A 27,557-nucleotide genomic window follows, 5' to 3' on the forward strand; every position below is an offset into this window, starting at 1 on the left:
CATAGTAGCTATGGATTCCAGAAGATTAAGACAGGGAGATCTCCGAGTGATGGCACACACATTTAATCTGGGCTACACCTTCTGCTGGAGACTGTATAAGGACATTGGAAGAAGGAAGGCTCTCTCTCTCTCTCTCTCTCTCTCTCTCTCTCTCTCTCTCTCTCTCTCTCCCCCCTTTGCCTGCTTGCCTTGTGGGACTGAGCAACTGCTAGATCCTTGGACTTCCATTCACAGCTGCTGCTGACCATTGTTGGGAGTTGGACTGCAGACTGTAAGTCATCAAAAAATTCCTTTACTATATAGAGACTATCCATAAGTTCTGTGACTCTAGAGAACCCTAATATACCACTGTAGCCTGATGTAGCGGGGCCATTTGATGAAGCACACATGTGATCTTTTGGAGCTGAATGTCCTGCCCAATGCTGAAGTTCTTGGACCTTTTCTCAAACTACTAGCAAAACACTCATAGACATAAAAATTATCACCAGGCTTTCATAAGAACTGATTACTTATTACTTTTCTTCGGAAAAAATCAGCCAGTCACTAATTCAGCTGAGACAAAATTCAGTCTATTATTGAGTGTATGTTCACATGTGAAGGTCAGAGGACAATTTGTAGGATTCCATTCTCTGCTTCCACCCATGGGGATTAAACTCAGGTCTTCGGGTGTTTTAGCTGCTTAGCCATCTCTTTAGCATCATAGTCATTAATTATTACAGAGGCAGACATTGTAAAGAGCCATTACATTGCATTTTTAACTGATTTGTCCTAAATATAAATGAATCCTTTTGATTGACAATTTCAGAAATGATTTTTAAATACTGAGTTGGTTTGACCTAATCTTTGAACTGTGAGGAGGACTGGAAATGAAGGAACACGATGTAAATATCAAATCACATCCAAAGGATATCAAAACCCAGCAAAGGCCTTGATTACCTGCCTCCTTTCACATTCTCCCTTAGGGAGTACAGAGAGACAAAGAAGAGCTATCTACGGCAGGATAACAACAGTATCAGAAACAACTCTGCCATTGTAATTCTTTTCTTTTTTTTCTTCAAGACAAGGTTTCTCTGTATAACCCTGGCTGTGCTGGAACTCACTCTGCAGACAAGGCTAGACTCAAACTCAGAAATCCACCGACCTCTGCCTCCCAAGTGCTAGGATTAAAGGCATGTGCCACCACTACCCGGCTTTACCATTATAATTCTATCTTCATCACGTGATGAGTATTCTTGGTTGTCAACTTGACTGTATCTGGAATGTTCTATAATCCAGAAATGGAGAGCACACCTGTGAAATATTTTTGGCTTGGTGTGAAGTGAGTGAATCTACATCTGATCCACTTCCCACCTTTGAGGTGGAACACGTATCTTTGATCCAAAATTTTTTTAAAGATTTAATTATTTATTTCATGTATGTAGGTATACTGTCGCTGTCTTCAGACACACCAGAAGGTGATATCAGATGCCCATTACAGATGGTTGTGAGCTACCGCGTGGTTGCTGGGAATTGAACTCAGGACCTCTGGAAGAGCAGTCAGTGCTCTTAACTGCTGAGCCATCTCTCCAGCCCTTTGATCCAAATCTTGAGGCAGGAAGACACAACATCGTTAATTCAGATCTTGAGGAGGGAAGACAGACCTTGAATCTGGGTCATACCTCCTGCTGGAATCCTATATAAGGACATGAAAAAAAAAGCGTTTGTTCTTTACTTGCTTGTTCATGTCTTGCCAGTAAGTCCATTCCTTCACCGGCATTAGGGCCTACTGGTTTGGAATTCCAGTATCTACTGAAGACCAGCTGAGATATCCACCCTCTTGGACTGAACAACTACTGGTTTCTTAGGCTTTCTACTAATTAATTATAAGTCATAATAGTTAATATGTGACTTACAATTGATTATTACATATAATTTTATATCAAATAATTATATATCATATAAATATATTAGTATAATAATAATTATATTATATATCATATATGTTTATGATATATCATGTATATGTATCATATATATGTATATAATTACATGCCATATAACAATACATTATGTAATTAAATGTATTTATAATATTCTATCATATATGTTAATTATATAGTATATATTAAATTATATCATATGATTATATAGTAGATGATATATATATATATATATATATATATATATTCATTCTGTAAGTTCTGCTACTCTAGACAACCCTGACTAATATTGCAAAATAACCCCAGATCCCTATATTCTAAGCTAGACTGATAACTTACATTCCTATTTTTAATAGACATTTCTACTTTAAGAAATTTAATTATATTTGCTTTTCTATTCTGGTCATTCTCTCTTTTGGCCCATTTTCTAATTTATAACTTCAGTGATCTTAAAATGATGATACTACCTTATTCTTTAGCAGAATACAAACAGTGGCAATAAAATCAGCCAGGCTCCTCTGAGGGTGGGGTGTCTGGAACTCAGTCTTGAGTTTTTCAGCTCCATAGCACATGGCACTTTACTTTCAAATATTTGCCAACTCATAGTTAAATATTGATTTGATATTATCCTTTTTGCCTGTGTAAGGTTAAGAGTCATGAAAAGTGAGTAACATATTTTCCCCACCAATATGTATTTTAACATCTGTTTCAGCTGGTGCCTATCAGCATTTGGGGGACATAGGTAGGAGGAACAGCTTGCTCACTGTTACACTCAACAACCAAGGGCATTTCTTAGACTTTCAATATCTAGACTAGAGCCAAACTGTGAGTTTAGATGCAGAAAAGAATTTTAGGGCTAGCTGAGTTTATGAAGCCAAGTTGGGGTTAAGAAAAATCCTTTATTATAGGTTTAAGCATGAGGGTTAACAGAAAGAAAGAGGTTAAGAGAGACACCAAGGAAATAAATACCTGAGAACATGGAGTGGGCACCCCAAAGAAGAGTGTCCCCCATTGCCCCCTCCCCCAGGCCAGGGAGAGTCACAGCTCATTGTGCTTGACAACACTTGTGTATAGGATTTTGGTAGGATTTCAAGTTACTATCTTGAAAGGGTTGCTAAGATACCTGAAGGACATCGCTGGGTGATCATCTTTACTGTAAAAAAAGTTTAGAGTCTGGCTTGAGATTCTCAAATGTCTGGGAAAGTAATGAGGCCTTACACAGGTCATATACAGTCAGGTCTTAATCCAGGTTTCAGCTACTTTTACATACAATATCTATGTACAGGAGAAATGTAACCTTGATGTCAGCAGCCTTTACAGCGAATGTTAGTTGTGCTGGAATTCCTGTTTCTTGGTTGACAGAGGCTGCAATCTGACTCTGGGATGAGGCAATCCTTTCCTTCCATATCCCTGTAACTCCTGTCTGTCTGTCTGTCTGTCTGTCTGTCTGTCTGTCTGTCTGTCTGTCTGTGTCTGTCTGTGTCTGTCTGTGTCTGTCTGTCTTTTCTCTCTCTCTCTCTCTCTCTCTCTCTCTCTCTCTCTCTCTCTCTCTCTCTCCAAGATAGGGTGTCTTTGTGTAGCCCTGGCTATCCTGGAACTCACTCTGTAGACCAGGCTGGCCTACAACTCAGAGATCCACCTGCTTCTGCTTCCCCAGTGCTGCAATTAAAGGCCTGTACCACCTTGCCCAGCTAACTCATGTCTTTCTATTTTGCCTCAGTTTCCCCATAGTCTCACAGTCTCAAGAAGTCTGAAAATCTATCTTTTATGATTTCTTCTGCACTAAACAGAGATATAGCCTAAGATTGGCTGTTGGAGATTAGTTCTGATTAAGTCAATAGGGAATCTGCATGTCCAAATGCTAAAGGTCCTTGTCCCTAATTGGTTTTTGACTCATCAATAAAGATGCCAGTGGCCAATGGCTTGGCAAAGGAAGACTGCATGGGACCCTTAGATTATGCAGGCTAGAACACAGGGGGAGGAGATGGAGGATCCTCATGGTGTGGTGGTAGACCACAGAAGAGATTAAGAGTTGCAGAGGGAAGCTCATCTGAAATGCAGGAGGAAAGAGAAAGCGGCCCCCAGAAGGGCTGCCCAGAAGTGTCTGGGGCAGCAAAGACCAGTGGGCCTCACAGAAGGTAACAGAGCAGTAAAGTTAAAGGTAGATTTGAAGGTGTTGAGCCCAAGGAATGCCCCTTGGTCTTGCAAACTTTATATGCCCCATACAGGGGAACGCCAGGGCCAAGAAGTGGGAGTGGGTGGGCAGGGGAGCAGGATTGGGGGAAGGGTATAAGGGACATTCGGGATAGCATTTGAAATGTAAATGAAGAAAATATCTAATAAAATAAGTTAAAAAAAAAAAAGAAGGTGTTGAGCCAGGAGAGCCAGAGGGAAAATGATGCTAGCTGAGGGAGGATTAAAACTGCCCAGCCTTTGAGTAGCCAAAGCATTTCAAAAGTAAGGTAATGTGTGTATGGTTTTCATTTGTGGATCCAATGAGTTCCTGGGCAGTTGGTTGGAAGTGAGTTTCCCGCAGGGACCACAAAGTGGTATAAGCCAAAACTCATTGCTATAATTAGTACCCAAAATAGCCCTTATAAAGTGCCTGATAACTATAAGGGTAGTAAGTCATTAAAATTCATGGCAGGGCCTGGAGAGATTGTTCAGTAAGTAAAGGATCTTGTCTGCTGACAACTGCAAGCTGGACAACGTGAGCTCAACCTCCTGAACCCGCATGAAGAAGAAAACCGATTTCACTCATTGTGTTCGGACCCGCCCACAGAATAGTTAAGAGCTTTCAGGCCTTACTGTGTAGCTGTTTTATAATAACTTTTGACTATAGGAATGAGACTCTACAGACTATCATACTAATGACTACATAATAATATTATGTATAATATAAAAGAATGTGGAGTGGATTTACAGAAATTAGCATGAAATTATAATCACTGAGCAGATAGTATATCGACTGTTCATAAAAGGAAAATGATAAAATAAACCAAAGCATAAAAGAAATAGAACTTACTTTTGAATTACAGTTGGGTGGTGTTTTAGCAGTTCATATATTGTTTGTCCCATCTCCCCTCCCCGTTTTTTTTTTTTTTTTTAAACAGTTTAAACTTAGAATGTGTTGGGGTGGTGGCTATGTCAAAGTTTACATAAAGAACTCAAATAACTACTTTTATGAATTGGATCCTCTCCTTCCGCCATGTTGGGCAATGGGACTGAACGTAGATCACTTGGCTTGGCAGCAGGCACCTTTATTGTTGAGTCATTGTGCAAGCCCTGGGTGCTGCCCTTTAAAGTCTAGTTTAGCTTTTGGTGTTCCATTTTGTATTACTACCAATCATGTCTAAGAACACATATAGGAAGTCACACAATCATTTTTTTTTTTTTTTACTGTGAAGTTTGTTTTAAATAGTCAGGCTCTTTTTAGTTTTGATAGAGAGGGTCTGAAATAGTTTGTAGATGAAAAACATCCTTTAGTAACAACAGTTATGCAATAGGAGAAGAAATTCCTTTTGTATACTTTTAAAAGAGGAAGTGGGGTCCCTGATTAGCGATCAGGCCTGACTATAACTTGAATATGTATTGGAGCGACTGCATGCTGGGAGTCTAGAGATGAAATGGTTATAAACTGGACACCTTGGGTCTGAGTAACAGGATCCTGTTGCTCCATCCTACCTAAGGGCACTTGGGCTTTAAGAGCTTGTCTTCCGTGCTGGGGATGCCAGGGGAGCTGCAGAGGGGCACGGTGATGCCCTTCACAGCAGCAGTATCTGTGATCTAAGAGAGGTCAGGGAAGCTTTTTAGGGGTAATTCTTAGGGCGTTAGGAATGCTTTGACCCCTGCGGTTCCCTCTATCAGTAGGGCCAACTGTTGGGATGGGCCAAGGTCATGCTGACCATGGGATTTCCCTTGCAAGCATTTCGGACGTTTTCTTCTGTGTTGACTCTTCCCTTTGTGGAATGTACACTAGAGTCCCACCTGTGGTTATGTGGCCTCTCTGATAGAGAGCAGAGGTAACCCACTGGTGCTATAGAGCCCATTCAGAGCTGTCCCACAATCCCTTGGGATCTAGCTGACCCGAAGGCAAGGACCAGACTGCTGGCTCTCCTTTTAGCTCCTATAAAAGTTTAGTTTCCTTTGGCTTTTACATTCTTTCCTTGCCTACACCCTTTCTTTTTGGCTTGGTCCTCCAAAGTACAGTTATTGAACACTCAGAAGATCAGTCACACCAGTATTGAAGATCAAATAATGACTTAAAATTTTAGTTATTGGATGACACTTAGTATCTTGACAAATTTTTAATTATCCCTTCAGAACTTCATATATGTATACAATCTATTTTGATCTGTATCTCCCCCCAACATACTCTCTTCTAGCTTTGTGGGATTTTATTTCTTTTTTAAAAATAACTGAGTCCAGTAAGTATTGCTCATATGTGCATAGGTGTGGGGTCATCAACAGGAAAATGGGTAACCTACCCAGGGCTATACTCTCTAACAAAAATTACCCTTCCCTTTCCCCATAGCTTCTCAGCTGTGGATGGGATGTCCAGAGCTCCTCCCTGTCCATGCTAGAAGATAGCATTCTACTGCACTCCTTCCTGGCTTCTTGCTCTTACATTCTTTCCTTGTCTGCCCTCTTCCTTAAAGTTCCCCCTCTATCTTAGGGGACAATGGCATAAGTCAATTATCCTGATTTGATTCAAGTTCCTTTTTAAAACAGGAACTCACTATGTCACCCTGGCCGACCTGAAACTCTTCTTTGTAGACCACGCTGGCCTCCCCTTCATAAAAGGCTGGAATTAAAGGTGTGTGCCACCACACCCTTCTAAAATAGCTTCATTTTGAATGAAAACACAGGGGGCTGCAAACTGAAACCTGATGGTTTGGAACTCCCCCATCTGGCTGTTGCACCCCTGGAGATTTACCTGTCTGCCTCCTGGGTGCTTAGATTAAAACTGTATACCAAACACCCAAACACCACAGCCCCCCTCCCCCCCCCTTTTTTTTTAGTTTGGTTTTTCAAGATAGGGTTTCTCTGTGTAGCCCTGTCTGCCCCAGAACTCACTCTGTAGACTGGGCTGGCCTCAAACTCAGAAATCCGGGATTCAAGGCATGTGCCACCCCTGCCTGACCTGCTGCCTTCTTTTTTGAGACAGGGTTTCTAGGCAGCTTTGGCTATCCTGGAACTTGCTCTGTAGACCAGGCTGGCTTTGAACTCAGAGATCCAACTGCCTCTGCCTCCTGAGTGCTGGGATCAAAGGTAAGTGTATGTGTCACCATTAGACTTGGAGCATATGGGTTTTTGTTTGCTTGTTTGCTTGTTTTCCCCCAAATACTGACATGGGGGTCATTGGTCCTATTTAGTCTCCCAGTCTCTCAATCTCTGTCTGTGATGATCCATTTCTTAACAGACTCTGCTTGTGCCCTTACTAACTAGAAGCAGGCAGATCTCTGTAAGTTCAAGGCCAGCTTGGTCTAAAAAGCAAGTTCCAGATCAGTCTAGGCCACACAAAGAGACCATCTCAAAACAAAACTCTGTCTATAATTAGCTTATCAGAACAGCTAGTAGGGACTGCTGGAGCTGAGGTTTCTCTTTCTTAAAACTCTAGTCACACTGCATACAATTTTATCCGCTCATTTATGTGTCAGTATTACCATGTGGACACCATAAATGCATTAATACATGTAGACAATAGACTGATTTTAAATCACTTGGATTTGTATTGTCAATTTTAACTTACACTATTGATGTTTTGTTAGCATCAACAGCTTGATTTTAAGATGACTTTGTTGTTTAAATTGGACAAGATAAATTATAAAGCTCTTCTTTTTAAAATGGAAAAACAAAAAGAGACAGACAATAAGGTATGCTCTATTAAAAAAAAAAATCTCTGAAGTTATTTTTATCCTCACAAGTATGGTTTCCATTAGCCTCTAGCGCTTCAGGCAAGAGCATCTTTCATCATGACTACCTTACCCTGACAAATGGACAGGTCAGCTTTCTCAGTAAACTGCTGTGATAAGGAGACCCTAAATGAAAAATAGACGACACTGAATGTCTGGTAAATGGTAGCAGTTACTTTTACTATTTACTAGTTTACGGAAATAAATCCCAAGGACGCCAACGACCCAAACTAAGTCTCAAACACATTACTTGACCACAGCAATATAACCCCGAAATAGGTTTTAAAAATATATTATGTACCGGGTAGTCCACTTGAGGTGCATGGAGCTGTTAGATTTGGAGCATCAGGGCAGCACCCCTCCCCCACACTACTCCCACAATCTCACAAATACAAAATCTAGAAATAAGGTTCCTGTGTCCCAGTCAAGGCCAGCCCTAGGGTACCTAGGAGAAAGGCCTAGGGTTTTTAAATACCCGAAGTGAAGGACCCTAAGTGCGTAAATGCCGCTAAGGTAGCCCTTCAAGACCTAGGGTTCTTAAATACCCGAAGTGAAGTGCATAGTCGTAGCTAAGGTAGCCCTTATGGATTTCGGCAGGGACATTTTGTGCCCGGGACCCGCGGAGAGACCAGCAGAAAGCTTCTGCTTGTGCTCTGGGCAGGTACCCAGCACCTTGCCCTTGCCTGGGGTCCGGCTTGTTTGTCCCCTCGCTCCATCTCATCAGGCTTGTCCCGGTTCTCCGTGCTTCACTGGAATAGTAAATTTCCAAGGGTTTCTATAGGCTGGCCTAACAGTTCAGAACGGCGGCGCGGGGCTGGGGCTGGTGGGCGGTCCTAGCTCAGAGCCAGCAGCGCACCGCGACCTTGGGCGGTGGCAGGCGGAGTTGCGGGCGGCGACACCCGGAACCCTGCCAGCCTCCTCCGGGCCGCGCCTTCCCGTCCCGCGGGGAGGGGACCCCGGCGGAGCTGGGGACGAAGCGTGAGAAACTGGGCTGGCGAGGGAGGCTGAGGGCGGACAATAGGGTTAAAAATAGAAGCGCTGCCTCCGTGGACCCGCCGCAGCAGCTCCACCCAGGGCCCCGCGGGCCGGAGGGTGACTGGGCTACGGTGACCGCAGCCTCCGGACTCGCCCCGCCCTCCAAGCGCGGCCCCGCCCCCGGCTAGTGCCTGCAGGCCAGGGGCGGGGCCTCGTCCCGCGACGTCATCGCGCCGCGGGCGTGCCGACCGGGTTTTCGCTGACGCACAGGCCCCGCCCCCGCCGCCCTTTCCCTCAGATCCCGAGCGCCGGTCGGAGCTAGAGCGTCAGTCGTCCGGATCGCGGAGCGGGGTGCAAGTGGTCAGGCGTCCGCTCGCCGCCCGGAGTCGCAGCAGCTTCCCTGGCGAACGCGGAAGCCCGAAGAGCGCCGTCCTCGGGCCCCGTCGGCGCTCAGGCCTCTCCGCGCGCCTCCTCACTCGGCCGGGACGTCTCTGTGGAGGCGTGAGGCGCCGGCCGCCGGGCGCCTGGAGCGGCGCTAGCCCCGCGGCCTGCGGTTCTCCTCCTCCCCCGCCGCCCTCCCACCCGAGCTGCGGCGGGGCTCGGCCGCCTCGGCGCTTCTGCACGAACAAAGGAGGGCCTCCGCGGCGCCAGCGCAGCTCCGCCTGCGCTCCGCTCGGCTCCGCTCCGGCCCGCGGCGGCCGCTAGCCAGCCCTTCCCGGAGGCCTCAGCCCGGCCCACCGCCCGGCGGCGCGCGCCAGCTCTCGCCAGTGCATCCGGGCCCCCGCAGGGTAAGTGGCGCGAGCCGGGACGGCGCGGGGGCGGGAGCACGCCCGATCGGCGAGCACAAAGACGGGCCCGGCCGGGCCAGCGGGCTGGACGGGGGACAATGCCCGGCGTGCCGCGGCGCCCGGGGCCGACCGACCGGACAGACAATGGCTGAGGCGGCTGCTGCCGCGCCCGGCTCCCTGCACGGCCGAGTTGTTCCGGCGAGGGACCGTCGAGTGCATGACTCAGTGGTTTTTGGAGCAGGCCCTACCGGGCTTCCCGGAGCGCGGCCTGCGCTGCGAGGGGGATGGGGGGGGTGCTCTGGGTCCCGAACTCGGTCGAAATCGCTGGAACCGGGACTCACGGCTCTTCTCCCGGAGGGTTTTTAGTTTTTCCAGTGCGGTTAAGCGTCTCCCTCAAAATCCTTTTCATGGAAGCAAGTCGAGCGCCTCTCCCTTTGTTTCTTCCCTACGTGAACATTTGTGAAGTTGACATTTCGCTCGCTTCCCGTGCACTCCGTGTAGTTGTATTCTGAGGAGGGAAGGTATTTTAAGTTAGCTGTCGATTAAAGCTGCCTAAGAATAGTACCTGAGATAATTAGAAGAAAATAATATATAGGTCAGAGCCTCCTTTCTTAAAATCAGTATTTAGTAATCAAGGGAGTAAGATAGAAATTAATTTTATCTTCTCATTTTGATTTTTCACGTGAGATTCCATTATTCAACTGCTGAAATATTTCACTTTTACATTTCAAGTTTGTTTTAAAAGTGTCCTGCCCCAAATGAGGGATTTCTTTTAGCTGTCCTAAATTTTTTGTGCCTGGAACCGGTATTAAGTATGGAAAGGAGCTCTTAAAAACAAACAAACAAAAAAACAACTATTTGACTGTTTGGCAGAGTTGTCTGAAACCTGGAGACTAAGGACTTGCACAAGGTCAGGCTTAGTGGCACATTAGAGCTTAGAATTCGGGTCTGACCTCGAGGTTAGGGAGTGATCTTGTCATTTTGAACCGTGGTGTGCACCTGAAACAGCTATCCCATACTTTAAAAGAAAAACTCATTCATTTCAGATTTTGAGTTGGAAAATCATTTTTAGTCCAGTGAAGTTTGTTTTAAGCTATGAGCTAAGAAAAAGCGTGAACTTAAAACATTCATTCTAGCTATGCGGGAAGGGATTATGGATGACAAGTTTCTAACAACTTGTTTTGCCCCCCCCCCCATATAAGGGAAATACAGTATGTGTAAACTAACAAAAACCCTATAGTTGTCATTAAACGTAAAGAGTATTTGTGCTATAGTTCTTTCTCCTACTTATTGTGCCTACTTACTCTCCCCTTCCCCCACTTTTAATAATCACATTTTACTTTATGATTTATTCTGCTTGGGTATTGTGGATTGAAGGTGAGGCTGTTCTCTGATTCTGCATTAGAAAAACTTGGAGGCATTAATTGCATTTTGTTTTGTTATGTGAGATATGTGAATGCTGCATCTTTAGTTCTTGGGGTTGTGTAGGAGTTGGCAGGCTCTGAGATATAAATAGAAGCTGATTTCAGAGGCCCCTGTTGACTAGGCTTTATGTGAGAGCCTCCATCCAGCTCAGCTTGTCACATTGCAGCCTTGTGACAGGCTGAAGCGCCCTCCCATGTGATCTAAGCTTCGGAGAAGTATTAAAGCAAGCTGTGCACATGTGATGGCATTCAAAATCTGACTTACTAGAAGAGGGAAGAAAACTATTGTCTTAGTTCTTGGTATTTCTGTGTATCTGCCTAAGATTTGAGTTGTTTTCTTAAGATCCTTATCTATGTGGGGGAAGGCCTTGGGTGGGATATTCTTCATTACCATAAGAAAAGTGCTTTCTTTTTAATAACTAAGGAGAGTTGATCTGATCTGTTGGTCTTTGCCCTGTGTCCTTGGAAGGTAGACTAGTAAGTGAGATTAGCATAGTTCCTCTAGCAGGTTGAAAAAAAGCCCAACTTTTTGCATAGGGTAAAGGTCAGTACACTGCCTGGTGAAAATGAAGATACATAATTTATTATTTGAATCATTTTTTTTTTGGTGCTTATGTTACACTCAGCATTTTAAAACCTCAGCTAAAAGTGTTTATTAAACTGTACAAGTAATCTTGAAATATTTACACTGCCCTGCTCTGAAATGAGTCAGCTAAATTCCACTCACTATTTAAAGAGACAGTGTCAACTAAATTACTACTATTGTTCTAAACTGTGGCTTTTAATCACTGCATACAGGCTTGATTTGTTCAAAATAAGGTGCCCTTGTGCTGGGGGTTAAAAAAAAAAAAAAAAAGAAAGATTGCTGTCCTTTAACTATTCAAGACCAACTACTCACTGTCAGGATTCTGTCCTGGTCAAATTGTTTATTTCGCTTCATTTTTTAATTTTGGTAAAGAGTTAATTGGGCGTGTCATACTGTGTAATATTTGGGAAAAATGGGTGACCACAATTTCCTTTTAACCAAATACTGTTATATTTTTACAAAATTTTTCAAAGATAAATTTTCCTCATGTGTATTTTTCTCTTATACATTGGGAAACTTAGTAAATTTAACTAATTTTTATGCTAATGAAAACAACTTTGGAAAAGTCAAGGTATAATTGCTATTTTAAGTTTTCTGGTAGCCTAATTATTAATCATGACCAAAGATTATGTTTTACTACATTAAATTTTCCTTAGAAAAATTTGGGGCTTTGACAGAAAAAAAGTACTTTTAAAAGTTAATAGACACTGAAAATTTTGGGGCTGATAATTTTCAAGTTTCTAGATGAGGTTACAGGTGGCCTTACAGGAAGTATTACTTGATGGGGCCCAACCAAGTATGTCTTTAAGAAAGGTTCTGGGTGTAGTCTTTAAGAAGTTGTAGGTGGGCCATAAAGATGGCTCAGCTTTAAGAGTGCTTGATTTTGTAAGGACCTAGGTTCAGTTCCCAGCACTCAGTCATTTGATCCCTCGCAAGGCTGTTAACTGGAGCTCCCTCCAGTTACAGGGAGTTGAGCACCAGGGATATATGTGCACATACATACCTAAAAGGCAGGTATTTACACCATAAAATAATCTTTACTTAAAAGCTATAGGTCTAAAACCAGAGGATTCAGCCACCTTGAACTAATAAATATCAAAAGGTGATTAGCTGGGTTATTTTTGTTTTTTTTTCCCTATTTTATGTTTAGCCCATTGCAGTAACCATTATTTGAATGGTTGGCCTGTAGAACAAGAGCAGAAAGTAAAAATGAAAGGTTTCTAAAATTGATTCCGACAACCCAGATAACTGGCAATCTGACATTCTTAGAAACTAAAATTAAATAGTAACAAGATAAAATCATATACTTTAATGTTTAATGGTATAATTTCTTTTTGGTCCTCAAACAGTTCATTAACTCTCACTGTTTTAAAGTCAATAAGATGTCTGCTTAATTAACACAATTTTGGTTTTTGTTAGTAACAGATTTGGTGTTTAGAAATAGCAAAGATATAGTGGTGATTGTATTTAAATTTATTTTTGTGACATGCTAATTTCTGAAATTCTTTTTGTTTATAGCAGAAAAATATGGCTCAGGAGACTAACCAGACCCCAGGGCCCATGCTGTGTAGTACAGGATGTGGCTTTTATGGGAATCCTAGGACAAATGGAATGTGTTCTGTTTGCTACAAAGAACATCTTCAGAGACAGCAGAATAGTGGCAGAATGAGCCCAATGGGTAAGTTGTTTCCAAGAAAAAAAAACACTTGAACTGGTGGAGAGAAAAAAAAAAATCTAAGAATCAAGAGAATGTGGAAAACTCAAGGAGAGAATGCCCTGACTGACAAGAACTTAAGACAACAGCCCAAATGCTTGGCGTGACTACCTTAGGAACAAATGAACTATTCTGCAGACTTCTTATAACATTATTAGCTTTCTTTTTTGAAGTTTTGTTTTATACATGTGTTCTTTGGGATATGACTTTTTTTTTTGTCTGAATGCAGTGCAGTGAAGGTGCTTAGATCGCTAAATTAAATGCAAGTATTAATGCTTACTAAATCTTTACTAAGTGGGTTTTTTTTTTTTTTTTTAAGTGCTCATTTGTTTCTTACAGAGTTCTCTTTTTAAATAGGGACAGCTAGTGGTTCCAACAGTCCTACCTCAGATTCTGCATCTGTACAGAGAGCAGATGCTAGTTTAAACAACTGTGAAGGTGCTGCTGGCAGCACATCTGAAAAATCAAGGTAAGAGTGAACATTTCTGAGTTTCTCTAATAGAAAATCAGTCTGTCTTTGTTATACATAATAATCAAGGTGGTTGTATCAGGTGGCCTTGGCTTTGCCTACATGGGGTACTGAAGGATTCCATCATCTGTGGATCATTGAGTAAAGGTGTATATCACTACATACTCCATAAACCCTTCAAGGCCACTGTTAAAAATGTTGTGTTCTCATTTCTTTGAAATTGAGGGTTAGGGATTATAAAGAGTAAAGACTATTGCAGTGCCTCACAAAGTGTGTTTCAACACAGCTGCTCCTTTTGTCCTTAAATTATAGGCATAGTTAAAACACTTTCTAGATATACAGTGTGATACTATACAAATATGCAGCCATGAGTTGATGAGCCATTTATCAAATTACTTTATTCTTACTCATTTATGCTGAGCAACCAATATCTTTCCAAATTTAAGTTAATCTGGTACCATTTGATCATGTTGGAAATAACACATAATTTAAAGTTGAATTGACAACTTATCTCAAAAAATAGTACCCTTAACATCTTTAAAAATAATTGTTTGCTTGAACTCAAATAGAAATGTGCCTGTGGCTGCCTTGCCTGTAACTCAACAAATGACAGAAATGAGCATTTCAAGAGAGGACAAAATAACTACCCCGAAAACAGAGGTGTCAGAGCCAGGTATGCTTTTTAAGTTTAATACTAGTTCAGTTCTGAATTTTTGCACTATGAGAAAGAATTGAATTGGTGATGGGATTCTCTCCTTTCCATTGAAGGACCACAGGGAGAGCTATAAAGTATATAGGCCAAGCAAATAAATAACATCAAAAATGTAAATTAGTATTTTCACCCTCTTCTGCTTATCCCTTCATTACCCTCACTCTTAAAAACAAATCAAATAGTCTGGAAACTGTGGAAAGAACTTAATGACTATAAAATTCAAGGCCATGGGGAGTTTTATAGTAACTAGTCTCAGCCCTGTCAGTGTTGTGGTAAAGAAAAAGAGCATACTGAATGCTGAGAGTTGTAAGAGTGTGGGACCCTTATTACCTGTGCTGTGAAACTTTAAAGGTATGGAAGGTTTTTTGTTTTTGTTTTGTTTTTTTCTCCAGTGAGTAATAGCTTTGGAGCTATTTTTATAGCACAACCAAAGGTTCCCTAATGTTACAAGAAGACTGAATTGTTGTTCTTTGTTCACATGACTTACTCAAATCAGCTTTGTTTTGTTTTTGGTAGAAAAGAGACAGCGAAGTGGAAAATCATTGTGGGGGAAAATGTTGGGGGGATTTTTAGCCTGTCTTGAAAACTTAATGATGTGCCAGTTTTGGGGGTTTTGTTTTCTCCTTTACTATATCAGTTTCATAAAGTCAGATTATTTGGTCATGAAATGGCAGGTGAATCTGTATTTAAAATGAGTTCTACTTTGAAAAAAACTGACCAAATTTTGTTTTACACATATACACAAATTACTTGGAGTTAGATAATCTAATAACATGATTTTTGTTACTTGATATAAATCTGTGATTTCCTATTTGTCTTCCTCTTATTTTTCTATCCTCCCCTTCCTTTGTATGTCTGAGGAGCTTATTAATGTTTTAGGTGTGGGCAAAGAAATGGCTAACATAAAACATTCTCAAGTACTCTCATACATTAAGGAAAATTGTATTAATGTTGTCATAGTAGCTTGAGAAAGTAGTTGGAATATTTTCGTTGGTCTGACACAAGGCTCTTGATCCCATTATGTATATTGCTAATTGAGAGGTTGACATTAAAGTGATCTGCTTGTCCTAGAAATTTGATGATACTGAGAGCATTGAAATTGGCATATTATTTAGGCAATGGTTTTAGTATTGTATGTGCCTAAATTTGCTATACTGCTTTGGATTAGTCCTAAGGATTTACAGTTTTCAGTTAGGTTTAATATAAGTAGTCACAGTTAAGTTTATAAGTAAATACAGTTAGGTTTTATATCAGTATAAGCTTTTTTTTTTTTTTTTTTTTTTTGTCTTCTGAAGAACTAGTAGGATGGGGCTTTAATATAGCAGCAGTCTGCAGTTTTTCATTGTGGCCACAAATCCTATTAGAAATTACCAAAAGGATTTTTTTTAAGTTGCGTGGTGGTGGCTTTTTATATGTCTCTTTGTTAGTCAAAGTAAAAAAGAAAATGTTAGGTCTTTTAAAAAGTCCTGTTCTGAAGCCCAGTTTGGTGATCTGAAATCCTAGCACACTTATGTATTAGGCAGAATGGTGGCCTCCAGTTCAAGGACAGCCTGGGCTAGACAAGACTATGTGTCAAACTTCTTCACTAGTTTAAAATTAATACTTCACAGACATATCCAGTATGTTTGATAGTATTTGTTTAAACTTTTAGAAAGCGGCTGGCTGCTTGTTTGAAGGGATTTCTTAATGGTTGTTTACTAGAAGTATAGACTAGTATAAAATCTGTCAGGAAATACATTTAAGAGAGGTTAGCTGTTTCTCTTAAATATTATTACTCTTTAATTATCAGCTGGTGATTTCCAGACAAATTTCTAATTTATAACTTTATCTTTCAGTTGTCACTCAGCCCAGTCCATCAGTTTCTCAGCCCAGTACTTCTCAAAGTGAAGAAAAAGCTCCTGAGTTGCCCAAACCAAAGAAGAACAGATGTTTTATGTGTAGAAAGAAGGTTGGCCTTACAGGTATTAACACATAATTCATATCTTAAAAGAGTCACTACAAAAGGAACTATTTGGTTTTACATATTAAAAAAAAAAATTCTAAGATTTCCAGAAAGGATTGGCTAATGGGTTAAGAAGTTGGATTTAATTTCCATCTACTTCAAATGTTGGCCTAGTTATGTAGTTATCATTAACACCTACCACCACCCCAGACCCCCAGGCCCTCTGAATTATTTTTCTTATTTGGACTCTCCCTTTTGATGCCTTCCTTTGATACTGAGAGAATAGGTAGCTAACAGCAGTGAACACCTACTTGGAACCAGGAATGAGATGGTCTAGGTGTTTACATAGACGTTTGTAGTTGGTCAGATAGTTTTCACTTGAGATCCTCCTGTATGGTGTGAAAAGGCTGCATTTTGAATTCAAGTCGTCCTAGTTCTAGAATCTACAAGAATTCTATCCTGTTGTCAGGAACTGTTTTTCATAAAGCATTGAAAATCAGTTTCTTTTCTATACAGTGACTTGACCGCTTTCCCTTTCCCAACACCCCCCACTCCCACCCCCCATTTGCTACAAGTTGCCAAGTAATTCCTTTTGTCTGTGCAGGGTTTGACTGCCGATGTGGAAATTTGTTTTGTGGACTTCACCGTTACTCTGACAAGCACAACTGTCCATATGATTACAAAGCAGAAGCTGCAGCAAAAATCAGAAAAGAAAATCCAGTTGTTGTGGCTGAAAAAATCCAGAGAATATAAAATTACTACATGTGAAGAGACTGAACCTTTGTTTTTATTTTAATATATCGTAGGAAAACATTAAAGAGCAGATGCATGGCCATTTTCCTTTGATGTTCTCCAGAGTTTTGCTTTATACTTGTCTGTCATATAGTTGATATTTTAGGATGTTTGGGTGTTTGTTACAGGCAGAATTGGATAGATACAGCCCTACAAATGTATATGCCCTCCCCTCAGCAAAATTGGACAAAAATATGCACAACAAATTGAAATACACATATACTAGGAACAAAATTTAGTTCCATGTGCCAAACTAAATGAATGAAATCTCTGCATGTTTGCAGCATATCTGCCTTTTGGGAATGTAATCAAGGTATAATCTTTGGCTAGTGTTATGTGCCTGTACTTAAAAAAAAAAATGGTACACCAGAAAAGGACTGGCAGTCTACTACCATAGTCAAACTTCACCTTAATTTCGACATGACTTTTGGAAGCAGGAAGAAAGCTACAAAACCGGTATTTGGTACCATGTGTAAGCCTGGTTAAATTGGTCTTCTAAAAGCTGTGAATTAGGACATTCTGCAAAAGGTAACATCACAACTGGTTCTAAGTAAAACCATCAAGTCAACAACAGGGTGCCTGAGATAATCTTTGAAGCTTATTGTGCTGGCCTGCACCAGAAGATATCTGCATTCTCATTACTAAAATTGTAGCACAGAACTGCACTAGGATTTGTTTACAAGAAGAAATTAAACTGTTTGGTTTTCACATATAGCAGCTCTGTTAAATAACATGCATCTGAATTTTAAGTTGCAAAGGTATCTGAACAGTTAATTTTTCACGTGCATCTTTTGTTGAATGTTTTGGTTCAAGAAAGAATGTTTAAAGCTTTTTAAAGACTTCAGTTCTTAATGTAACTGTACCCTTCTGCATGGAAAATCATAACCAACATGGCTGCAGTAGACTTCTTTAGTGGTATCCAGCACCACTTGCAGAGGGCTGCTTTATCATATTGTATTTGGGTGTAGGACTCTAGTGTTCTTGGGTGTATTGCATGGGCTGCATTATCTACAGCATTGTACAATAACAACTAGAAAAGGCAGTATACTTCACTGATGCTTGTCTGGTAATATCACTTCTGTGTTATAATGGAAGGTTTTTTGTGATGTATGAAACTTGTGTTTTTTATATATAAATGAGTATAGTTAGATTAGTGTTGTGGTAATGCCCGTTTTCATCTGTAAATAGTTAAGTATGTACACAAGGCACTACTTCTGATTTTATTGCAGTGTTCAGTCCTAGTTTTTCTTTATTAAAACATTGAGTTTTGCTTCAATTTTATGTACCTTAGTTCTAAGTTAGATTTGCAGATGTGTACAGATAGTTCATATTTATGTATTGCACATAATCATGCTATTCAGCATTGATGCTATATTGTATTATGTAAATAATAAAAGCAGTGTACAGAGGGAAACTTCTTGTTTATTGGGTTTTTAAGTCTTAGACACCTAAATAGGGAAAATAGGAAAGTTTTCATATTCAAATGTATTAATTTCATATAGCTTTGTATTGTAGTTTTGCATGATCATTCTTGAGTTCAGTCATGTGAATACCAGGAGCTGGTCATAAAGTGTGGCATATGATAGGCAAATTTTGAAGATTGAGGTAGCCACCATTAATATGAAGTGGTCCTAAAATTTGAAAAAGGAATGGAATTTAAATAATTGTTTATTCCGCTCCTATATTGTGTTTGTCTGGTTAAATAATCCTCAATGAGAATGTAGTTAGTTTTGTTTGTTTTAAACAGCAAACAGTTACTTTATTCTGTAGGGGTTTGGATCTAATGTAGAGGGGAGAAAACCTAATTCAGTGCAGGTATTATGCTTAGATAAGAAGTATTAGTAAATGCTCCAGACCAACTGAAGTCAAGAATAGAACCAGTGCTTTTCAGAGATGACTTTAGAGCAGAAATAATGTGACTTGTGTCCATCCACTCTTGAATACTATTAGATGAAGTGTAAATGTTTTACAAAATCCGTGTATTGAACAGTAGTAATCCCCCTTAGTCTGTGGCGTATTACATCAGTTGAGTTGAAAATGGGGCATTTTAAAGGAAAACATCACCTTTAATCCCAGCACTAGGGAGGCAGAGGCAGGCAGGTTTCTGAGTTTGAGGCCAGCCTGGTCTATAAAGTGAGTTCCAGGACAGCCAGGGCTATACAGAGAAACCCTGTCTCGAAACACACTCCCCCTCCCCCCCCAAATGAAATAAAGGAAAACTTGTTTGTTTTAAAAATGACTACTCTTGACAGGTGTCAACAAATGCTTGATACTTTACCATTTTTTGTTTGTTGGACTGAACCAAAAGTCTCATGCATGTTAAAGAATGTTCTTTGTGGGTGTTAATGGTAGATTCTTGCTCTCTCCTCAGTGTGTGAAAACTTGAGTAGCGCAAGACATTACAATAGTGATTGAATAATCACATTTTGGGGCAAAGAGTGATGTTGCGGTCCTAACCCTAGTTCACAGTGCAGCCCAAGTTTTACCCTATTGTGATCCTGCCTTAGCTTCCAGAGTCCAAAAGTTACAGGAATGAGCTCTTGACTATACAAACACACAGAAACTTTTAAGATTTGGGTTTACATAATTTGTCAGGAACATTCACCAGGGAGAGTAATTTCAGTGTGTAAGGCGCCAGGGAAGATTTGAGTTCTTAGACTCTTGGGCTTGGAAAGTGTGTCTCATTCCAGACTGAGTTAGCTGCTATGCACATTGAAATTAAGTGTTAGGTAAATAGGCAGATCTTTGCATGTAATCTAGTGAGTCTCACCTGTAAAGCTTGGGCTTCTAACCCAGTGAATGGTTAGCAAAACTAGGCTGGTTTTGTTTTTGTAGTGCTAAGGATCCTTAACCACACTGCCCTGGCTTCAGATAACACCTAATTCAGGAATGTCAAGAAAGCATTAAAATGGTTCTGCCAGGATACTACTACTTGCTAGCTAAATTCTCAGGATGAGTTTGGTTGCCTGAAGCTACCTTAGAGGCTAAGATCTGTAGTTTTGTTTTTGATCTTGAAATGGACTCCCTTTGTACCCTAGGCTGGTCTTGAACTGGTGGTAATCATGTTTGAGACTGCCAACTGTAGTTGTAACAGCCAGACTGTCTTAGACTCCCGCATCAGCATTTTAAGTGTTGAGTTACAGTTGTGAGCTATCATGCCTCACTTAAGATCTCTTAACTTCCACATAAAATAATTGGAGGTGTTTTGTTTGAGTTAGGTTTTCTTGAAGGATGTCTACATTAAAGTTCCTATTAACTCTGAACAGGGAGATGCTAATTAAAATAGCAAAATGCTAATGATCTGGCTTTGTTTTTATATGTTCTTAGGGTTTCATTATGGATATATGAAATTTCAGTTTGTCCCATATCCACCACATGAAATGTGTGTATTTTAGGTCTTTATTCTCTGTAAATACCTTTTTATTATGTACAAATTCATTTGTGTTCTCATTTGAAATAATTAAAGTGGGTGCCATCTGTAGTATTAAGTCTTAGCTTTGGAGAGGTAACTCAGCAACTGGGTGTGCTCAGTGCTTTTCCTTAGGAACTCCCAACACTAAGGGCACTACACATGGCTGCCACCAAGCCTAACCTGGATTTGATCCCCAGGACCCAGAGAACTGCTTATCCTTTGACTTGTAGCAAGCATTCACACACAGTATAATAGACTACATTTCTTTCTGTCCAAGTAAAAGCCAGTTTTGTAGACTAAATGTAAATCCATCTTGATCATGGCAGCTAAGTGCGCTTCTTTTTAGTAGAGATGCATTCTCAAGTTTGAGGCAGGGTCCACAAACAGCCATGGCTGTCCTGTAACTGTCCTTGTAAACCAGGCTATTTTGAGATTAAAGTTATGAGTGCCGGGATTAAAGGTGTGGGCCACATGGGATACTTATTAATACCAAACTGAAGTAAATAATAGGTTGCTTTTAAGTAAGTTGATACTCTTAAATATTTCCTCCCGATTTTGTTTGCAAAAAGAATTTCTAGGTTGTAGATGGGCATATAGGGCTTTGAGCTTCTAATTCCTGCACTTCTGAATGAGGATTGCAGCAAATTTCAGGCCAGCCCTGATTTGGGGTTATTTGTATCTGGAGTGGTGAAACACAAAAGCAGTTCCACAGTTAATTTGCTAGTTTACTCTGAATTAATAGGAAATCTTTCTCTAGTATATTTCAAAGTTCAGTCAAGGGCAGGAACTGTTAATGAAAGATGTCACATGAGCAGACTCTGAGTGTGTGTCTGCACTGGCTCAAACACTCTGAATTTCTCAAGCAGCCTGTATGTAAAACCCATGGCAAATTTAAGTTCACTGGCCTTTATTGCACACTTGTGTTTTCTTGTCCCTCCATCACTAGAGGTTGATTTAAACATGCAGATGGTGACAGTGCTTGAGGCTTTCCATTGTGTCACATCTTTTTTATGAAAGCCTTAGGTTTGGGTTTTGGTTTTAATTCTTTCTCCACACCGATGAGAAAAGTACTTCACCAGAATGGTATTTCTCAAGGAAGCTCCACCTTGGACTTAGGGCATATATCTAATATAACTATATAAACTATATAGCATACTAAATGGCTTCTAACATTAAGCTTTGGGGTTATTGTTACTGTAAAGCCATTCTGCAGTAGAAACATTAAAGAATGGTTACTCTGCCAATTCATCAGTTAGCTATTTGTGTTACACATTATACAGAGGTAAATTAGATACTTTTAGAGTGCCAGCTTTAGTTATTCAGTTAACATAAATATTAGATTGTGTTGAATATCTAGGGTCTCAACAGTTTTAACACGTCTAGATATCAGAAATATGAGAAAAAATGTCAGGTAATACCTATTTGAAACATGTTCAACCTACATATTGTGTTGTTGGCATGGCTTTTAAGCATTGGGGTGATCAAGAGAATAAGGCTTTGCGGTGAATTATAGAGTAGATTATCAATTGTTACTTAATAAATTGAGATCTGTAATTAGCAGGCAGCCTGCATTATAACTGGTGTTCCTGCTGTGTAAAACATAAGGACTATGTAATTCAATACTAAGAGGATTATACAAGTAAATACTAGATGAAAAATTATAAAAGGGTTATACTATTACATTCCTGGAGTGCTAGAACCAGGATATGAAATAGAAAGGTCAAAGTAAGGTTACCTTTATTTAATCAACCCTCATCTCGCTCTATCGTCCCTCAAATTTTGTTCAGAATTTTCTTAAAAGGTTTTCTGTGGTTTTAATCAGAATACTAGTAATTTAAATTTTTTCCATGTTAAAGCCATGGTTGTTTTTGAATTTGGTTCTTCCAACACAATTTATTCAATTTTATTTAACTTCTACCAGGTCTGGTTTAGGCTTAGCAAAATGCAATGTGTTGAAGCAAAACTTAGAAATGGTGGGAATTTGCTTACCCTAGAGAACAGGTCATGTTCAGACTAGAGCACCCAGCACTGCACGAGTTCCGTTGTTGCCTTTCAAGGCCTTCTTGGAAGGGATGATAATGCATGGCCATTCCTGTTTGGCCATAGCCATGCCATGAACTACAGTTACTGAAAACATCAGGAGCAAGTTGGTTAGACTGAATTCCCACTATCTAGCAGGAAACAAATGCTCTGGTGTCTAAGTGCTGAGGTAGTCTAAATTATATTCTAGCCAAACTAGAGTTTTTTTTCTGACCATCTTCTGGAGTAGGGAGGGTGTTGTTTAAAAAGATCTCTATTAAAGTTTACCAGAAGGGACACTTTATATTTATTTTATATTATATATTTATGGTTATTATAGGGCAAATAACCAAAAAAAAAACAAAAAACGAACATTTTAAAATTTACTTACTCAAAATACTGTTAACTGAGAAGGTTTGTACAATGTTTTAAATTCCTTATACAGGTGCTACAATAGAAATCTAATGTAAGTATATATGTAACTTTAAATTTCTTGACAGCCACATCCTAAAAAATAAAAAGGGTGAAATTAGTTTTTTTGTATTTTTACTTAGCCCAGTATATCCAAAGTAGTATCAGTATCCCAACACTTGGGAGGCAGTAGGCAGGTCTCTTGTCTGTTGGAGGCCATCTTGGCTTATATGAGTCTCTGGCCAGGCAGAGCTGCACAGTGAGATTTTCCCTAAAAATAAAGCCTGTGACTGCTTAGCTTCAGTTACTTCCTTTTTTGCACCTTAGTGACTTCATTTATATAGATTAAATGATGGTGTGGGTAATGGGTTGAGTAGCAAACACACTATTAAGAGTAGTTAAAATGTACTTAAAGTTTCACTTTCTCTTTAAAATTTACACACACACACACACACACACACATTTATATGTGTTTGAGTGGGTATATATTATGTTCAAGTGTACTCAGAGGCCAGAAGAGGGGGTTGGATCCCACGAACCAGAGTCACAGGTCTTGTGAGTCATCTCATATGGCTGCTGGGTGTCAAATGTGGGTCCTCTGGAGGAACTGAAAGTGTTACTACTGAGCCATGTCTTCACCGCCTGCTTACCCCCTGGCTCCAAAATTACCTCTCCCTCCCAAAAATAGAGGGTCTTTCTGTGTAGCTATGGTTGACTTCAAACTCACTGTCCACCAGCCTCAGCCTTGTCAGTGCTGGTATTAAGACATGCATCACCATATCTGGCTTTTCACATTCCTTTAAACCTAGCTAAGAACCTCTGCAAAAGGCCCATTCTCGGGTTGTTTAGGGGGCCTGCCTGATTATGGCAGCTAGGATGTAATAATCAGTCTTTGCTGCTGAACTAAAATTATTGCAGAGGAATGAAAATGGAATCCCACCACTAGGCTTTCTGCTATGCTTGCTGTTCTTAAGCTGGAGTCTATAAGTCAGTGAAATTACATTCTCTGTTTGGTGTGTTTCTTGTTGCTGAAATTGCATTCTATATTCAGGGTGTGTGTGTGTGTGTGCGTGCGTGTGTGTGTACATATATATTTTTTCAGAGACATTAGAAGCCTAGTAGTACCTTTTCTCTTTGTGTCATAGGTAACAAGAATGGCTATGTAGGTTGATGGAGAACATTCATTGATAAGGCACAAAAATAGCAAACTAGTTGACCAGCCTTTGTGGCACACATCTTTAATCCCAGCACTCTATCTGGAGAGTTAGAACAAAATGGGTCTCTATGAGACTGAGGCCAGCCTGGTGTATGCAGTGAGTTCCAATTTAGCCAAAGTCTATAAAATCATACCCTGTCTCACAAACAACAAAAAGTCATCATCTTTCTGTTATTGGGAGATGTTTCCTCTGACCATAACAAGATGTTATTCTTGGACTATGTCCTGGAGCCATGGCAGCTAGAGTAGACTAATACAGTGGGAGCCAGATCTTTGGTAATGGGTCAGAAGACCCTCCCCTGGATTCCAGGTATTTCTTCTCCCCATCTTGCAAGTGATCTTATGAGATGTTAGACTACTTATAGAAGTAAAATACTGACAACGGGGCTCTGTGAGTTTGCATCCATGCTGACATTTGACATCCATGGGACTTTGTAGTGCTGCATCTGTTTGCAGGATTACCCACACACCTGTAAGTAACCCCATACCTGGGCTCTGTAAGAAAGCACAAAAACCCTCATTGTTCCCACCAAGTTGAACTTGAGTGAAGTTATGTTTCAGTTTGCTGGAGACACCCATCAGGGTGGTCGGACTTTCATTTGTGTCTCCCCAGGAAAAGGTAACACTTGCCTCTACTCACAGTAGCTGTGAGGGTTTGACAGAGAATGGCCCCTACAGGGCTCACATGTTTGAATGTTTGGTCCCCAGTTAGTGGAACTGTTTGGGAAAAATTAAAGAGTGTTACCTTATTGGAGGAGGTGTGACCTTGGGGAAGCAGGAGAGATGTCAAGGGGAGTAAGCTGTAGCTATGCCAGACCCAGTCTCTCTAACTCCATCTTGTAGGTAACAGCTACTGTTCCAGCACCATGCCTGTCTGCCACCACACTCCCCACCAGGATGGTCATGGACTAACCCTCTGAGGCTGTAAGAAAGCTCCCAATTGGGTGCTTTGCTTTAAGATTTATTTATTATATATGTAAATACATTGTAGCTGTCTTCAGACACCACAGAAGAAGGCATCAGATCTTATTACGGATGATTGTGAGTCACCATGTGGTTGCTGGGATTTGAACTCAGAATCTTTGGAAGAGCAGTCAGTGCACTTAACCGCTGAGCCATCTCGTTTAGCCTGGGTGCTTTTCTTTATAACTTGCCTTGGTCTTGGTGTTTCTTCACAGCAGTTCCTATGACTGTGACATATGCCTGAAATCCAGCACTCAAGAGGTAGAAGCCGGAGAATTGTCACAAGTATGAACCTACATGGTCTGTATGGCAAGTTCCAAGCCATCTAGGGCTACATAGTGAGACTCTGTCTCAAAAAAGCAACTCTTCCTCTTCCTCCTCTTCCTTCCATTCGCCCTCCTCCTCTTCTTCCTCCCCCTCCTCCTCACCTTCATCCTCATGATCGTTTTGCCTTGCCATTTTCCTGATGTCCCTTTTCTATTACTCTTCTCAAACACAGACCGTGGTCTGACTTTGCTTAGCAAGTATTGCTATGCCAAGAATGTGAGTTACACATTTGTCTTAACCTTTAAAGTCCAAATGTTTTACTGTATTCCTAGCTGAAATTGTATGATGGACAAAATAAATTCCCCCTATACTGCTGTTTCCATGGCTGAAATAGTAGAGAGGTTCAGTCTTTGGCTAGTTAGAACAGAGGCACGTTATCATCATCACCCCTCTTTTGATGGATAATTCTAGTTGATTTTGCATCCCAAACTACTATTGCAGGAGAGAGAAATCTTAGAATTGATCTTTGATGCTTTTCTAATCCTTCTAATCCTTTCTGATCCTTTGATCCAAACACAAGCTTGATGAGGATTGTTTAAGTCATATTGAAGAATGGAAAGGTAGCTTAGCTTAGATATCTTAATGAACTCATTCTCAAACCGAACTGATCACTGAACTCAACTAGAGAGTTAAAAATAACCACACGTGCATGTGTGAGTACTTCTGGGTCTTAGTTCATTCCCAGTGTATCAAATACACACACACACACACACACACACACACACACACACAATATATATATAATCTGAATCATTTTCACTGTCCTATATGATTTTGTCAAGCAGCCATAGGAAACAACTGTTTTGAAATATGTTTGCTGTTTTCAGTAAAAGAGACTTAGACAATAAAGAGAGGTGGAGTTGGGCAGTCCAGAGGCTTGCTTCCTTACATGTGGTCCCCAGTGGCAGCAGTGTTAGGAAATGGGGCACCAAGAGATGCTGAGATCATGAAGATTCTGACCCCATCAAGAATCAACAAACTGATGCTGGAAGGATTAGAAGGTGGTAGAAGTTATAGGAAGTAGGCTCTGGTTAAAGTAAGCAGGTCTGGGGCACCATCAAAGGGTAGAAAACTTTCCTCTGGTCTCTTGATTTCTCTTTTTTATCACATGAAGTCAGAAGCTTTGCTCTGTCATGCTGTCTCTACCACACTGCTCTCTGCCTTGCCACAGGGCCAGGAATAATGGTGCCAAGTGACCACAGACTCAAACTGTCAGCCAAACTGAATCTTTCCTCCTTCGAACTTTTTTTTGAGGTATTTTGTCACTATGATAGAAGTTGATAGTGGGCATACATACAATGTGTACATACAAACACACTAAAGCACTTCATTAAATGTTGACATAGGACCAAAGTCATCTTGCTCTCAAACTTAAGACTTTCTCAATACATAATTCAGCCTTTGAACTGGTGGCTCTGGAAAGCAACCACTTAGACCAGGGATTCTCAACCTGTGGGTCACTACCCCAAGGGGGTCACATATCAGATATCCTACATATCAAATATTTACATTATGATTCCTAACAGTATCAAAATTACAGTTATGAAGTACCAATGAACTAATGTTATGGTTAGGAGTTACCACAACACAAAGAACTGTCAGGGGCGCACGGCATTGGGACGGTTGAGAACTGCTGACTTAGAACCATCATTTCTTGGAGTACAGTGAAATCTAACAACAAACCCCCAGCTCCATTGAAGTGGAAATTTTTGGTTTCTTTGAAGACTCAGTTGTGTCATGTGATATTTTTCTGTAAACTTTCTTAGGAGAGGATGTTTTTGCTGAAGCAGACATGTAGAGGGAAGTTTTGCTGAGAACACAGATGTGTTGTTTTTCTGGAAGCTATAGCTATAGTCGATTAATCTCTTCTACTATCCCTCCAGTGGCAGTGCAAGTACCACCCCAATGCTGTGGATTCTTGAATGAAAGACACACACACACACACACACACACAGAGAGAGAGAGAGAGAGAG

General features: G+C 40.6%; 1 protein-coding gene across 1 annotated transcript; it reads left to right on the top strand.

Moving 5' to 3' along the window:
• The first annotated feature begins 9,107 nt into the window (after positions 1-9,107).
• On the top strand, positions 9,108-18,650 carry Zfand5 (zinc finger AN1-type containing 5). Its single transcript, XM_021204812.2, has 6 exons — positions 9,108-9,597; positions 13,126-13,285; positions 13,679-13,790; positions 14,360-14,463; positions 16,338-16,463; positions 17,049-18,650. Exons 2-6 carry the CDS (start codon positions 13,135-13,137, stop codon positions 17,195-17,197), a joined length of 642 nt encoding a protein of 213 aa, XP_021060471.1. The 5' UTR covers positions 9,108-9,597; positions 13,126-13,134; the 3' UTR covers positions 17,198-18,650.
• Positions 18,651-27,557: the final 8,907 nt, after the last annotated feature.

The sequence above is a fragment of the Mus pahari genome, chromosome 1 (genome assembly GCF_900095145.1).
Source record: "Mus pahari chromosome 1, PAHARI_EIJ_v1.1, whole genome shotgun sequence".
In the NCBI taxonomy this organism is placed as follows: Eukaryota; Metazoa; Chordata; class Mammalia; order Rodentia; family Muridae; genus Mus; species Mus pahari.